Genomic DNA, 15,511 nt, shown 5'->3' on the forward strand with positions numbered 1-15,511 from the left:
GTTGGGGAGGACGGCTGAACGAGCGGGGGCTCTGATCCCTTTGAAAGAACCCTACTTGTCATCTCAATCATAAAGGAACATTTCAGGTGTGTTCCAAACATGGAAGCAGAATGTTTCGGGGTCCGCGAAGTTCTCTTAATCTAGGACGGGATAAGGAAGTGGGACTTGAAAGCGGCGTAGATTAGCTCAATTCTCTATTAACTAGCACAGATTCTTATATTGAAAAGTCTCGGATTTGCCAAGAATGCTTAAGTATACATCTCGCCTTGATCTTCGACAAATATTTGCCGTGCTCCTAACTTTTGCGATCATCTCTGGCTTGCTCCGACCGCATCCATGGATTTTGAAGACTTGCTGCGAAAAGACATTTCGTCTGTAATAATGCGATGACATTTGACGTTTTTCAAGACTTGTGCAATAGCATTAGCGCCCGGCTCGCGGTCGCAAGACGACATCTTTATCTGTAGGTTACACGAGACTTTGGGAAGAATGAAAGGGGAAACTAATTGTGGAGGAATTTCCCCGGAGACTCAAGTGTTAATATTAGGGACAGTTATCAGGAGGCATGAATCCACCGACCTGGAGGAGAACGAGCAGAGGCCGAGTCGAACAATGGCTGGTGTGAAAATGCGCCTTGACAGTGACAATCCAGTTTAATATTAAAGTACAATCCTCGTCTCCTTCTAACCTTAATTGACCGGCGTTCGTTCTTTGGGGGTGAAATGGCAGCACCATGTCGACAAAGTGACCAGTGCTGCCCCTAAATCATGCCCCAACCCGCTCACCCCACCCTCTGAGGTCCCCGTAGAGTCATACACGAGGAACACACCTTTTAGAAAATTGCTCCAACCACGACTTAATCCGGTTATGTTCGGTATAATTATCGATAAGAGATCGCGAGCTGTGAATCCTACGGCCATCAAGGGCATGTCATTGAAAAAGGGACAATTTCGTAATTATGTCCTACCTAAGTCATTCCTAATGATACTTAATTCTCTTCAAAGCAGAACTCGAGGAGCCCCAGTGACGTGAAGTGACCTAACAAGTCTTGTTATGACACTCGACCGCGACAAATACTGATAATTGTTCATGTAAAGAATTGTAATGCTTCACAAGACATTTCGACAAGACATTTCTCACCACCAAATTTCTTGTTCACAAAAGGGTCTACAATTACATACTCAGACACAAATGAAACATGGCAGGGGTATCCAAATGCCATTTTCTGCATACTAATATTACTCAACAGAAAGTATTCATTTAAAGGCCTCCTGTAGACATCACTGGTCGAAATTATTTTTTGTTGTTGTAAGTATCGAAAGCAGAAATATCGCATTATAATGGCCTAACATGTTCTTTATCATGATTTCCGTGATAGAAGCGAATCTAGCTAAAGCACATCACATGGATGCCTTAAGATAAGAATAACATACATTTAGAATGAAGCTTCATTATTTAGGACAATAAGAGAATTGCGCGTGTGAGAAATGTACTTAAAGATTATATGTTTAGAAAACGATTATTATTATTATTGTTGTTATTATTATTATTGTTGTTGGTATTATTATTATTATTATTATTATTATTATTATTATACATCTACAGATTAAAAATAAAAAATGCAGCAAAGAGGGTTTGGATGAGGATGAGGATGTTGATGATGATGGTGACGGTGAGGATGATGATGATTATTGTTTCGATATTTCCCCAACTTCTGGGAACAGATTCGCAAAGTACGTTGCTCACCTTGCTGTCCGTGTATGTTCATTGATATGAAGGGCAACTTAACAGCGGACTCTTTTCATGTTTCCCACGGTTTTTCTACGGAACAAAAGGCATGTGAATCATTAATGAAACTTCCAATTATTGTTTATGGCCATGTGAAGATGTATATCGGATAATCTATTGTCCTATGAAATTATCGGAATGCTAAGAAGTTGGATGGCTTTCCTAATACCTCGCGAACACTAAAGAAGGACAAACGGTTGAAACTGATCACGTTATGTGAATCACTGCACGACGTCATCGAAGAATTAGTTAAGACAGGGGATCACTCTCATTAAGTGATCAATGATCTATGAATATTTGAAAAAGAATGTGAATGGAGACATACCACATTTAAGGAATTATGATGTACATTTGATCTGCTTTGATGATTGTGTGTCGAGTGACAATTAAGCTTATACTCACTGAACTTCGCAGTAATAAAGAATTAACCCGTCCCCTCGTCGCTGAATACTTTCAGCCACTACATCGTCGATATTTATGATGTTGAAATATTCCCCAAATGCCCGGATCAATGTTAATGGCGGGTGCTTCTAATACTCAGGTGTACCAACACTGACCTATTAGGACCATGGGCTTAGGAAATATTCATATATTGCCATGTTTCCAATCGACATCTCACATCAACAATTCAGCCCAAATATGTGAACACTTCAACATAGGTTTAGAATGTCACTGGTTCAATTGGATGCAAATAATTTAGTTCAAAATTGACATAAACTTCGGATTATTACAAGATTGTCTTGAAAATAACACGTATTAATTTCCAGTTTATGAAGGAAAATATGAACCTATCTTCGGCGTTGAAGAATAGTCTTAAGTGATATAGCCAGCTTCAGTGATCCGTTCGCCTAATTTGCCTTTTACGCCCAATTCAATCTGCTTCGGCAGATAATCAAGAGTGATTAGTCTCTCCCGTTGATGTTTCATGTTCGAATATGACGCTTATTCCAAAGTGTCTTATATAATTTCTAGTAAAGAAAATATTGAAAAAAACATATGGTGCACCACAGGTGTCAAAGGTAACTTAATTTCCGTAACGTTTAAGCAGAATGTTGTGGAATCAACGTCATTTGACGTACATAGCGCCGGAGGCGTATGACGTTCAACGCTTGTAACACGGGTCGTTGACGGTACTGGCGGCAGCCCATGGGGACCTCTAGCCACGGTGCGCTACCCGCTTTCAGCCGGAGGAGAGGATTTGTTGCAGGTTTAATCGTATTATGGAGTGTCTTTTGTGAGCAGAAATGTAAACATGTGTTCTGTGCGGTTGTTATGGTTCGATCACTTTCATTGACGCGGTAATCTGGCTTTCTTTGCAATCTTTACCCCAATCGCCCCCTTGGGAATTTATTTGTTGTAGCTTTTATTGTCCTTCAAAGTGGGTCCATTTTCTGTGTTGCGATGCTTTATATTACCCCATGAATGCGTTTTATTGGACACGTGTTTACGGAGGGGGGCAAATAATTAAGCTTATGATTTCGCATCCAATCTCTCTGTTAGCACTCAGATCACAGAACTGTCCTGGTTGGCTTATTTGTTATTTTTTATTGTTATCCCTATGAGGAAGACCGAGAGGTCGCTATCATTGTTGCTACCACCCCTAGTTGTTTCTTCATTTTCACCAAATTAAATGATTCCCTTGACTAGTAAGGATTAAAGCTGCGATTCACACCAAGCTACGATATCTCTTTGATGAAAGGAAATTGGTCATCACAAAAATGCTATCATCCTACACCTGTTGATGACTTTGAAATTGGAGGAAATTTTCTTTTGATTGGTCTTTATTCTCATATCCCAACCGACCCACAAGACGTTCTGAACCACACAGCGCCAACTATCAAAGCCTGCGTTTATTTCCAGGACAAATATTTATATATTTGTAGAAATTTGATTAAATCTTTGTGACCAGAAGCCACGTCTTAGGAAAGAATGTTTCCCGCACAACTAGCAATATCACACTTAGTGATGCGCGCTCTCTTTGATGGCATTGTCAACTAGTTAGAAAGGTGTTTCACACTTCTCTGATTTCTTCAATATAGGAGTATCTCTCACCCTTGTGGGTTATATGGACAACAATGGGTGGCAATACACCGGTTTTTGATTTACATATTGATAGGATGAAATAAAACCATAATTTACCTTTCATAGTATTTATGAAGCGCGAAAATTCTTTAATCTTTTTCATATATTTAATGAAGATTTTCTATGTGATCCTTGGGTACGAATTTATTTGTGACTTTCATTTCATTTTGAATCAATTTACGTGTGCTGTTGTCACTATACGAGGCCGTTATGGGATGAAATGAGAAATATTTGCTTGTGACGAACAGGTCAGCCAGTTCACAAAAGAACCGGTAGTCCTTCTATAGAAGGCTTGTTCATACCTTCAATAAGCAGTAATAGGGAACCTGTTAAGTCCATTGAGTGGAATGACGTAAATGTGTGTTCATTTATGTCAAATTCAACATGAGTGAAGGAAAGTATTTTTTCGAGCCACTTCAACAGTTATTTGTCCGTTTGATCAATCTTTTCATTCCTATATCATACAGTTTATATTAATAAATTTATTTTCTCAATCATATATCATATCGTTTATTTTGTGCAAAGGAATATTTAACCATGAACAAAAAAATACATAAGAAACGTTCTTCTTTACAAGTCGAATCAGAAAATAGTACTTTGCGATAAATAATAGTTTAATTAATATCATCAAATGTAAAGTGTGGTTTATCACTGGTAACTGACTGATTACTACAGGGACTAAAGTGCATTTACCCAGAAATATTTCAGAGAAAGCGAAAATACCCCACGTACATAAATCTGATTGTGCCTTGATTTAGGATAAACAGTATTATACTGTCGGTATTATAGAGTGGCCGGTTCATATGATTGGATAGCGCCAGGCCTGTAGGCGAGCTCAGTCGACTAATGAGCATCCGTGGGCGGTCACTTGCGCTGTTGAAGGCTGGTCCAACAGCATGGTGGTATACAATACTCCCCTGGAAATTTATTTTTTGCCCGAACTCGGATTTTTCTGTATTTCATATATTTCAGAAAGCAGAATTTCATTTCCGATATCATTGAACACTTGGGAAACGTAAATTATTAAGCACCGGATTGTGTGTTATTTTCCAAATGTCATCCACTAATATTAAGATCCGATTTATCGGCGAAAACAAAATACTTCTTTTGTAGAGAGCTATGCAATAATAATGAATTCTTCGGTGTTGAAAATGTGGAATCATAAATTTCACCACCCTGGGAATTGTGTCTGTATACTATGGTACGGTTTCAACACCACCGTACATAAATTGACGAAACTTAATACACATCTTAAGAGATCCCCCATTGACCTGATATTCAAGGCAAGTGTCAGTTATGGTACTGGAGGATGAACATGAATGTATCCCCCACATTCCTAGACATCGATGCAACTTCCATCTCTGTGAAACGACCTCGTAATACTGTTCACCATAAAACTAATTCTTATATTTCCTGGGTTTGGCACGTTAGACAGGGAATGACAACATTTAGAAAATTAGGATACAATATATGAGGGCCAAAATTGCGAATTATATATTACTGCTTAAATTATACAGTGGGAGTTATTAAGAATAGTTGTGATGTGAAGAGAAATCTATTGTGTAGCGATATTTATTGCAATATGAATATTCATTTGTACGGAGTATATGGTGATAAAATAGACACAATTTATGGATAACAACTTTTTTTAATTCAAGTATATAGTGATGCTTGATTTTAAAAAAACACACGCTTAAGCGATTTTCGAAAAAAGGGTATATGAAATATCATCTCTCTGGAGTTTCAATATCTGAAATAGTTGTCAATGTAATGTATCATTATTCGATGTCAAACATTTTTGGTTTACTAAAGAACTAAGATGTCAGCTTTAAAACTGTTGCCGAATCTTTAATAAGAATATGGACCAAGAGGGATTTCTTACTTTCTACAAGCGTCTAACTGATAGATTTGAAGGGTTCGATTGCACAAATAGAAATGCCTCAGGTCATACGTACGTTAGTCTATACTCTACCTCAGTGCATTAACGGGGGCGGTCGGGTAGCCTAGTGGTTAAAGCGTTCGCTCATCACGCCGAAGACCCGGGTTCGATTCCCGACATGGGTACAATGTGTGAAGCCCATTTCTGGTGTCCCCCGCCATGATATTTCTGGAATATTGCTAAAAGCGGCGTAAAACTATACTCACTCAGTCAGTGCATTATCGAGCCCATCTGTGTTCCAATCCGATTATTATGGTATGTGAACGTTTAGAGTTTAAAATTGAACAGTCTCACTCACACATGTAGACTTTTCTCATATTTCAATTCTCAGCACAGAAATATATTTGTACAATGTATAATTAATGTACCGTATTTAAGGAGATTTTGTTATATACAATGTACTCTGATTGAATATTTTATGCTTCCCTTTTATGGGACGTACATGAGATCCATAGTTCCAGACTGATACTGTATATATATTAATACTTTCCCCTATATTCTTTTCCACATCAACTTCAGAAAATAAATATTTAATATCATACGAAATTTGAGAAATCATATGAATAAATGTCCAATTTGAGATTAACAGATGCAATTTATCAAGTGATGGTTCTAAGGCCATTATTGAAGACTATATGATCACCTGAAGAAATATAATGTGTGAATTGGAATCCTTCTACTGAGTGTACATATACCATGTTATATTGGGATAAATGTGTTGCCTTTTCCTGTGAGCATAACATATCATCACATACTATGCAGTTCCAGGATAAGATATCAGAAAGGATCACATTCATTCCAATAAAAAATGCCAAACATTTTAAATTTTGAAATGCATATCTATGCTGACATAAAAGAACTTACATTGATATTTGCAACTTTAGGGATGAAAATCAGAGCAAGTTGTTATGTTATATCAGAATGCTTCATGATAAAATATTGTCCTTGAATCCCAAGCACAAACTGTGTATTTTGTTGTAGTAAATGTAGTCATCCATCATTTTGATTTTTAATTTTGACACACAGATATATTTTAGTTTGAAGAGAAAATGTAGAGATTCTTAACAAGAACAAAATGGAATGTTAAGTTTATGGGAGATGATACAAGGCAAGATTGGAATGAGAAAATTCAAAAAGATTATAAGAAGTTGAATGTGGAATTTATACAGAAAACAATTCCAAAGCATTCTATATGTACACAATAGCTGAAGAATGCAGTGCGTTAAGAACCAGCTTTGAATTTGCTATATATACCATCAATGACCTCATGTATGCCATGTGGCTTTCTCAACAACTCTATTTTGAAGTCATACCTGTTTGATTTCACACTCATATGTTCATATGCAGATTAAACTCTTTTCAGCTTTTAAAATATATGATTATTCTTTCAGCTTTATGAACTCAGTGATGACCCAAAGAGAAAAGAATTTCTAGATGACTTGTTTGCCTTTATGCAGAAGCGAGGTATGTGATTCTTTTAACAGTGACATCCTTTCTCTCATGTTATGATTGTGTCCAGCCACATGCTTCCTTTTCTCCATCAGTCCACAACTAGCCCCTCATCATAACCACCATCCAAGACTCACCATCATGCACAGATAATTAGGTAACATGCTTGACATGCTCTCCAATCATAAATTGAATGCTTTCCATTGGAGTAGTTAACCTAAAATGTATTCTGTTGAACACCGTTTCATCAGATGCACATTTGAAAAGGAAAAATGTATAATTTATTCAAAAAAACATACAGGTGAGGATTGAGTTTGATGGCAAGTCAAGTTTCATGTTGGAATGTGGGATTGGCAATAATACTAGGCTGAAAGATCGTAATCAAACTGAATTACTCATCTGAGTATAGATCTTTGTCACATAAATGAAAAGTAAATGCATACTGACATGTAACCGCTGTTGTAATGCAATAATTATGGATCAACCATTTGTGACAAATGGGCCTTCCTATGAAAAATCAAAGAAAGTGTCTTAATTCATTAGGAAGTAAGGGGCATAACTTTTCATCTAATGTCCAACTCTCTTTTATTTTCTGGAATAAATGTAAGGCTACTTGGTCCCGGCTTCTCCATGACATTATTGTATTGTATTCAGTTAAATCGGAAAATTGACTCTAATTTTGTTCCACTTGTCAAGATGTGTATTGTTTGTGTTGTATTAAAATGGCCATTAAAGTGTCTCATTTCACACTGTAATAACCTGGACAGGTAGAGCCACACCTGTTATCACCTGTATTGAGATCGTTAACTCACCTGGTGTACCTGTCTCGTCTTCAGCGATCTGTGGTGTATGGTATTTGTCTTGATAATGACCACCACCTTGTCAGGGAATACTGCCATTAAGCACACTGTCTTTTAATCAACGATTGATATTGACGTGATATTTACATGATATTGACATGACATTGACATGATATTGACATGACATTGACGTGATATTGACAACAGTCAAAGCATACATATGGTTGAAGTGTTATTGGTACGAACAGTTGAATAAATATAAAGGTGTTATACCAATATCATTAGTTATGAAACATATTACCCAATAATCCAAATAATTTGCAATATACAAAAGGTTCTATAAATTAAGTCATACCGAAGACAGACAAAATCATAATTAACATGAAATAAACCAATATGAAATGCCATCATTCATATTACATGTATATAAATCATATACAAACTATATGTGTATAAATATTTGAACCAAAGTTTATGGTTTTAACAGTTTTCCCATCATGAATTTAAATGAACTGAACCTAAAAGTAGAATATTGCAATGGCTCTGTCTAAGAATGTGTACTTTGTTCTTAAAATGCTAAACGTTATGGCTGTTTCCGCAATGTATGGAAAAAGGCAAAAAATACTTCATACATCAGTGTTTGTCAAAGGCAATCATTCAATCTGATATACACAGATCATTTAAGGGTTTCCCTTTAGGAGCATAATCATGATTTGGATGAATTATTTATTATTCTTTCTCTTTTTCTATAACAATGTACATTTAATTGCTATCATTTTTCTGCTCATAAAGGGCAACTTAATGTTCAGGACAATAGAAATGATAATTGAATATGTAGGGCACACCATATGTACCGTACACTTTGTCAATTTCCGTATGTCATGTTTTCACTGTTATTATGCTAATTTCACTATTCTTTATGGAATTCAGTTCTCATATGATGTGGTGGTCTAAAATGAGGAAAGGTTAATCAGATCTCTCAATCATTTGTCTTACTGAATGTTTGCTTTGTTTTAGAATAAACGTGTGCAGTGATTGTTATGCATAGAGATTACTAATAGATGTTGGATGAGGGTACTCGTGCTGCTGTACATATTCTTATAAGGCCAACATTAAATGTATATTAAATCACCAAAACAGTGGAAAATTCTTATTCTTATCCTTTTTCCTATTCTTATTCTTCTTATTATTAAATCAATGAAAAATTCAAATTCTTATTTTCATTCTTATTCTTATTCTTATTCTTAATTGCACATGGAATGTGAATGACAACATCGTAAATTAATAAAATATCATATACATTGAGGCAACATTTACAAATTGATTTTGTTTTATTCACGAAATACATACACATTAATTTTTCAAATATTCATAGGCTCATAAATTACTTGTATCTCAAATTACATTTCTGTTGAGGGAAGAAGTTGGGTTTTTTTAATAAATAAGCGTTTCTTTCATAGTGACATATGATCAATTGACAAAGAAATCAAGATCGTTAACTTCACCCTCACCTCAACAAAACATCAATAAAATAAACAATAAATGGATATATAGGTGAGTCTCTTAAACACATTTTCAACACAAACATGATACTCTGCAAATGTATTATTTTGAAAGTTGACAAGGTCAGGTTTTCCTGCAATGACTAAGAGTTAGAAACAGTTCATTTTACACTGAGTCAACCTTTACCTGCCTTGCCTGCGTCCGAGTGAAGTGTTAGGGTGCAAATTGTAAACGGCACCCACAAACACAATAAGGGTCAGCAAGAATTTCTTTTGAGAGCTCCTGATCACTGACTTCAATGAATGGGATTAAATAAATATTGCCAGTCATTAGAGATAGGCATGTCTCAGTACCATAACTTGCCAGACAGCTTCTCTTAATAGGCACACATCGTGTTAATTTGATACTCCTCTTATTCAAAGAAAGCGGCCTTTCTCCATACCCCTCTTGCAAAAAGTTAGAGTTGATCCTTTGCGATCAAGTTGATCGTCGCAGAGATAAGATGCACACCCCGATAGTGACATAGATACAAGGCGGGTGACAGATGATCCCTAGGCCCAGTCACATTTCTTACCTGTGTCGATTACGCTTTATCACGATACGATTCAGCCCCATTAAGTCCTATGAGAAGCTTGCTTGTGAACCTCTATTGTTGGTGGCTATAGCGATGTCAACATAATTTGCGTTCACTTGATCACGCTAGACCGATGGATGTTTCCGAGCTGAAGAAAGGCTGAAATCAAAGCCTTAGCGTACTATTAATCATCAAGAACAGTGCCAAGAAGAGATATCATATTAAAGTCTTACTAGATTCACTTGGAATTAAAGGCCTATCTGAACCATCTCTAGACATTAGATGTTCAATTGGCTTAATCCTTAGTGTTTGGGGCGACATCAATGCTAGACAGTGTTCTGTCCGACACATAGATAATTGAAGCTAGATACCCACGTTGAGTCAAATTTTATGTTCAATTACAGCTTATCTCCATGAATTAGGATATCATTTCATTGCATGCTTGTGATATCAGGCGATATATTTCATGACATCAAGACCACTGGTACATTTCATTGCCCATGGAAAAAAAATTCTCTAAAGAAACTCTTTCATGTGTAGATATCCAGCATGTGTTCCTAATTGTATATTGACGAACATGTGATAGGTCATAGATCTTGTCATATCGTGTCAACATTGGCGAACAATGTGTTCACACAGACAGGAGGAAACAAGAGATTTTAATATGTTAATGTAATACCTCATAATGACATACATATCTTTATGAATCTATGCTTGAAAACAACACTCTTAACCTAAGCAAATTCCATTGAAATGTGTTAGATTTTTTTAAAGCTAATTATTGTAATGTACATGCTTGTTCAAAAATACTTTTGACATGAATTTTGAGACAGTTATGAATTATTATATTACTAGATGTATGCATAGTAAATATACTTTTGGGAAAAAGAAAGATTTTTCAGTGGGAGATTGATTACCATAAGTAGTTTCTCATAATGACAACTACATGTTGAAATTCTTCAGTAATGGACAATGTTTGAGGCATTTCTAGAATTGAGCTCGCTATTTGCTCAATAAAATGCTATAATTAGCGGTGAAGACAAGGTAGTGTCTAATAATTAATGAGGGAATGCTACAAAGGTATTACTCTTCGTAGTATAAATCTTGTTTTGCTGTTTCAAAAAATTAACGATCCTTTAATGAAGACAATATCATCTAATGACAAGAATATTGTGTAATTAAATAGCCTAATCATCACTATAAAGAGGGCTGCTAATCTGCCTAATTATTGCAAGTCTGTTAGTTGGTTATCTGAGTGTAATCAGCATGGGATGATTGCAATACACAAGTGAAATAAACATGATGGACTGAAATAGACGACAATGGAGTCGAGTGGTATTAATCACAATAGCACTTGTGTACAAAACGTCTTGGACGTTCATCATCTTTCATTGATGTATTTTGCTGAACATTTATCATTAAAACTTGTAATTTTTCTATGGGCGCTGAGAATGGACACTGACGACATTCACAGAACCAATTAGTGGTCAAAAATCAGAATTCACTGTTACACAACAGATCATTTTGGAAAAATAATGATAACGCTTTAAGAATGGATGCCATCTATTATTTCTTATACATTGTCATTAGTATAAATATTGTTATGTCTTTCCTGTAAATCAAAGAAAAAAAGATATTGAAAACAAAAACTTTGCATACTGCTTTGGTAGTTTTGATTCCTGGTACAAAAACACAAATGCCATGATGTAGATTATACATTGTCAGATTTCCATATTGATGTTTTGTTTCATATGATTATTTTTGTTAGATGTAGTTAATCTGAATTGCAAGCACAAAAATATAAAATCCATCATGTTTCATATCTTAATAATCTATAAGTATTGAAATATGTATTGACTTGCTGACCGTGAAATAAAAAGATATAATTAATTCCAAATTGATAACCTGATAATTTCAACAAATACACAATTGAAATTTGTATAAAAACCATTAATCAACCTTTGAATGATTCGGCTGCATTAATGGAACCAAATCGGCTATGTATATTTCCGATATATACATTTCTTTCTGTTGTATATCAGGGTTCAACAATAGGTTATTGTTATTCAGAAAATTTGTAATTTCACGCAGGTAATATTTCATTGTTAATCCATCTGATTGTTTGATTAATTACACACAAGACTTACATGTGTATGTTTTATTACTCGTTATTTCCTGTCCAGCCAAATAACATTAGACTCTTTACAATGAATAATTGCTTGTTTTCATCAGTAAGTGGGATTATTTTAGTTGTAACAAGTATGCCTGACTTAAAACACAATAGATTTCTAGTTGTATAGAATCTAGATTTGCAGTTGGAGGAAAAGGAATGTGAAGGCAGTGAATATTATCATCATCAAGCCTACTTATGGTGCAACTACTTTTAATTTATGTTTTGTCTCAACATAATTTTCCTATAACTCAAGTAGAAAATCGTTAATTCAATTAACTTACATGTAATTGCCTAATGAATAAATAAAAACAAATTGAGTTTATTTTATTTCGTTTACTAAAAAGTGTATTTGTTAACTGGAGGTGCCTTTTAAGTGTAAATAGTTAAAGGAATATGCAAGATACCTAATGTTAACTTATTTACCAAGATATAACATAAAACTCAGAGTAAATCAATACACGGAAAGAAGCAGTTTTAATTAGGTGCGGCAGTGAATTAGTAATAAGCTATAAGCAACATAACTATCTCTATACATGATTCCTTTAGATAAGAATGGAATTAATGCTGTCATCAGGACAACTGCTTATTGTTAATTCTCATCAGTGGAACTATTTATCTAGAAAATGATCTAAGATCAGTTCCCAAGTTTTCCTTGGAATGGTTGTCTTTGAAATTGGCTTGATGAAAGAAATATGTAATGAATTATAGATCAGGTGACAAACAGAGCACATTTGGCATGGATTGAAGTGAAAATAAAGTCTTATGGAAAATGTTATCAAATGTGACCAAAGTTGCTTATTGAGGAAACTGAGATGAGATAGCATGGTGTGTGAATAATTTACAGACATATACACCAGATTTCAGCTGTTCTTGAGTGCCACAAGGACACAGGTGACACTATAATGCAATGAATATAGTTTATCAACATAACAGTTCCATACATGTGTTTGATAAGTGTGTCCCATGTTCTCCAAAGAAATCTTCAGTTAAGTAAATAATTTGTTAAATTACAAAAATAATAATACAAGACATAATGCTTGTATGTGTCGTACCTGTTTGTTATATCAACAATTTAAGTTTCATTTTTGTGAACACCTGGTGTCATCTCTGATTTTCAGTGATCCATTCATAACATTTTCACCGTTATTTTGCCTTGTGTTCCCACTGGAATCTGTTTTGTCGGAAAGTTGAGACTGGTTAGTCTCTGGCATTCATGTTTTGTATTAATGATTAATGTTTCTATTAGGATGGAGACTCAAAGATAAAGTTCCATTGCCCCCATTAACTGTAGGCCATGGAAATAAATGACTCGCTTCCTATATTGTAAAACAATTTGTATAATTGAAGAAAGTTTTGCAAGGCTCATTGATAATAAAACTTTGGAAGTTCAATATTAATTTGAATAATGGGACATTTAAGAAAGAATTTGTGAAATATTTTCGTAGGTTTCATTTTGTAGAATTCAAAAGGGATATAAGAAGGGGTCTAATGTTTGTAAAGTGACATTTATCATGTGTTTTGTTAGCGTTTTAAGGCAGCGTCTAATACCTGTATGTGCCAACACCAGCTGGCATTGACAATTCAATTAAAATAATTACATCATGTAAATAAAACAAGCCTTATGTCTACCCATCACTTAACATTAAGAATTTCTATCACGAGAACAAAGTGAATTGATCGTTTTTAGACAAGTGACCAAATTGATTAACTCTTTCATCTGTTAAAAAGTTAAAGTTGAAATTTCACCAACAAAAATGGCCATTTAAGTGTTGTGAGGTGTACATTAATTTGAAGTGATAGTATCGGCTTAAAGTGACGTGACACTCATCAAGCCACATGACTTAGGAAAAAGACAAAATTAGAAAGGTGAGAAAAAATTCCCCAGAGAAGAGTGTTTGTGGAATTACACGGGATAGTGTTATAAATTCCCCAACTAGTCCGAGAACTGCGGGGAGCTTCTCATGACGGGTAATTAAACTCCCTTTGATTTACGCTCAGGAGAGAGGCGAACAAATTCAGAGACTTTCTTTTCCTTGTGCTCAAATTTACTATTCACATCATGGTGACATTTTCATGCATACTGGTGACACATTGTTTACATTGCCATTACAAAGAGAGGTTGAATTCATTGGGTATAATTTGTATTGGAGGAACTATTCCCCATAATTTTCTGTTTGAGTTCAGTGATGTTGATGTTTTGGATGTTGTTTTGTACCTTTTGGTTAGACTAATATTTTGAGTCTTGAATTTCTTACATCCTTGGTTAAAAAAACCCAAACTTGTCAGAATGTTAATTTGGGGTAAACTTTTGACATTTTATGATGATAAATGATGTGCAGCATATTGAAGATGAATAATTCACATGTTGTGAAAATTGCTCAATACTGTTTAAGCAATTAGGGTTACCATTAGTAAAGGGGTCCGTGTTTAAAGTCAGAAATTTACATTCTAATTATATTTACATATAAAAAAGTAATGGTTGTGACTTTTTGTGGAGAATTGATTTTGAAAATTGTAGAAAGATTAATTTGGAAAGTTCAAGGGAGGTAATTCTGTTGCGTTCTCTTGACTGAAAGAGAGGTTTCAGTCTGGGCAGGTATGATGGTAGAATGATATTAAATAACGGTGCTGGTAGATAATTGTAGAGAAAGGTGTACATGAAGGACGGTGAGTGGAGTCGGGTTTTGGGAAGATTTGGGGTTGTGTGGAAAGTGGCCGCATATATTGGAGGCAGCTGTCATGAAGTAATGGATGATAGGGGAATCTCATCAATATAGCATAGCTGGGGCTTGTGTTGCAGATTAATTATGTGGATCTAACTGTATGTCTGCCTTTCTAATCTGGCTTATTTGGACAATTTGCTGAGAGACGGGAGGGATAGGGAAGTATTTTTGGCTGGCAACAGAGCAGATTACAAAGACAGGAATCTGGATGGTAGAGCAATATCTGACAATTACCCCTACATGAAACACTCCTCCACCCTCATGTACACTTGCTGTCGTGGCTCTAGAGTGGGAGTGGGGTTTTGTTGGGGTTGGCGTTTGTGGGAAGGGGTTTTGTGGAAGTGGGGTTTGTGGGAGTGGGGTATTGTGGAAGTGAGGTTTGATCGGGATTGGGTTTTTTGGGTGTGGGGTTTTGTGGGAGTGGGGTTTTGTGGAAGTGAAGTTTGATCGGGGTTGGATTTTGTGGGAAGGGGTTTTGTG

At 35.4% G+C, this 15,511-nt stretch overlaps 1 protein-coding gene across 4 annotated transcripts in view; it reads left to right on the top strand.

The window, feature by feature from the left end:
* LOC125378605 (AT-rich interactive domain-containing protein 3C-like) overlaps positions 1 to 15,511 on the top strand; it is an 80,012-nt gene that overhangs the window by 11,852 nt on the left and 52,649 nt on the right. For all 4 annotated transcript variants that reach the window (XM_048394294.1, XM_048394297.1, XM_048394296.1 and 1 more), the window contains exon 3: positions 7,201 to 7,273. In XM_048394294.1, the coding sequence (XP_048250251.1) occupies positions 7,201 to 7,273 (73 nt within the window). The remainder of the gene's footprint in view (positions 1 to 7,200; positions 7,274 to 15,511) is intronic.

Source organism: Haliotis rufescens, unplaced genomic scaffold (genome assembly GCF_023055435.1).
Source record: "Haliotis rufescens isolate VD_foot unplaced genomic scaffold, xgHalRufe1.0.p SCAF_1, whole genome shotgun sequence".
In the NCBI taxonomy this organism is placed as follows: domain Eukaryota; kingdom Metazoa; phylum Mollusca; class Gastropoda; order Lepetellida; family Haliotidae; genus Haliotis; species Haliotis rufescens.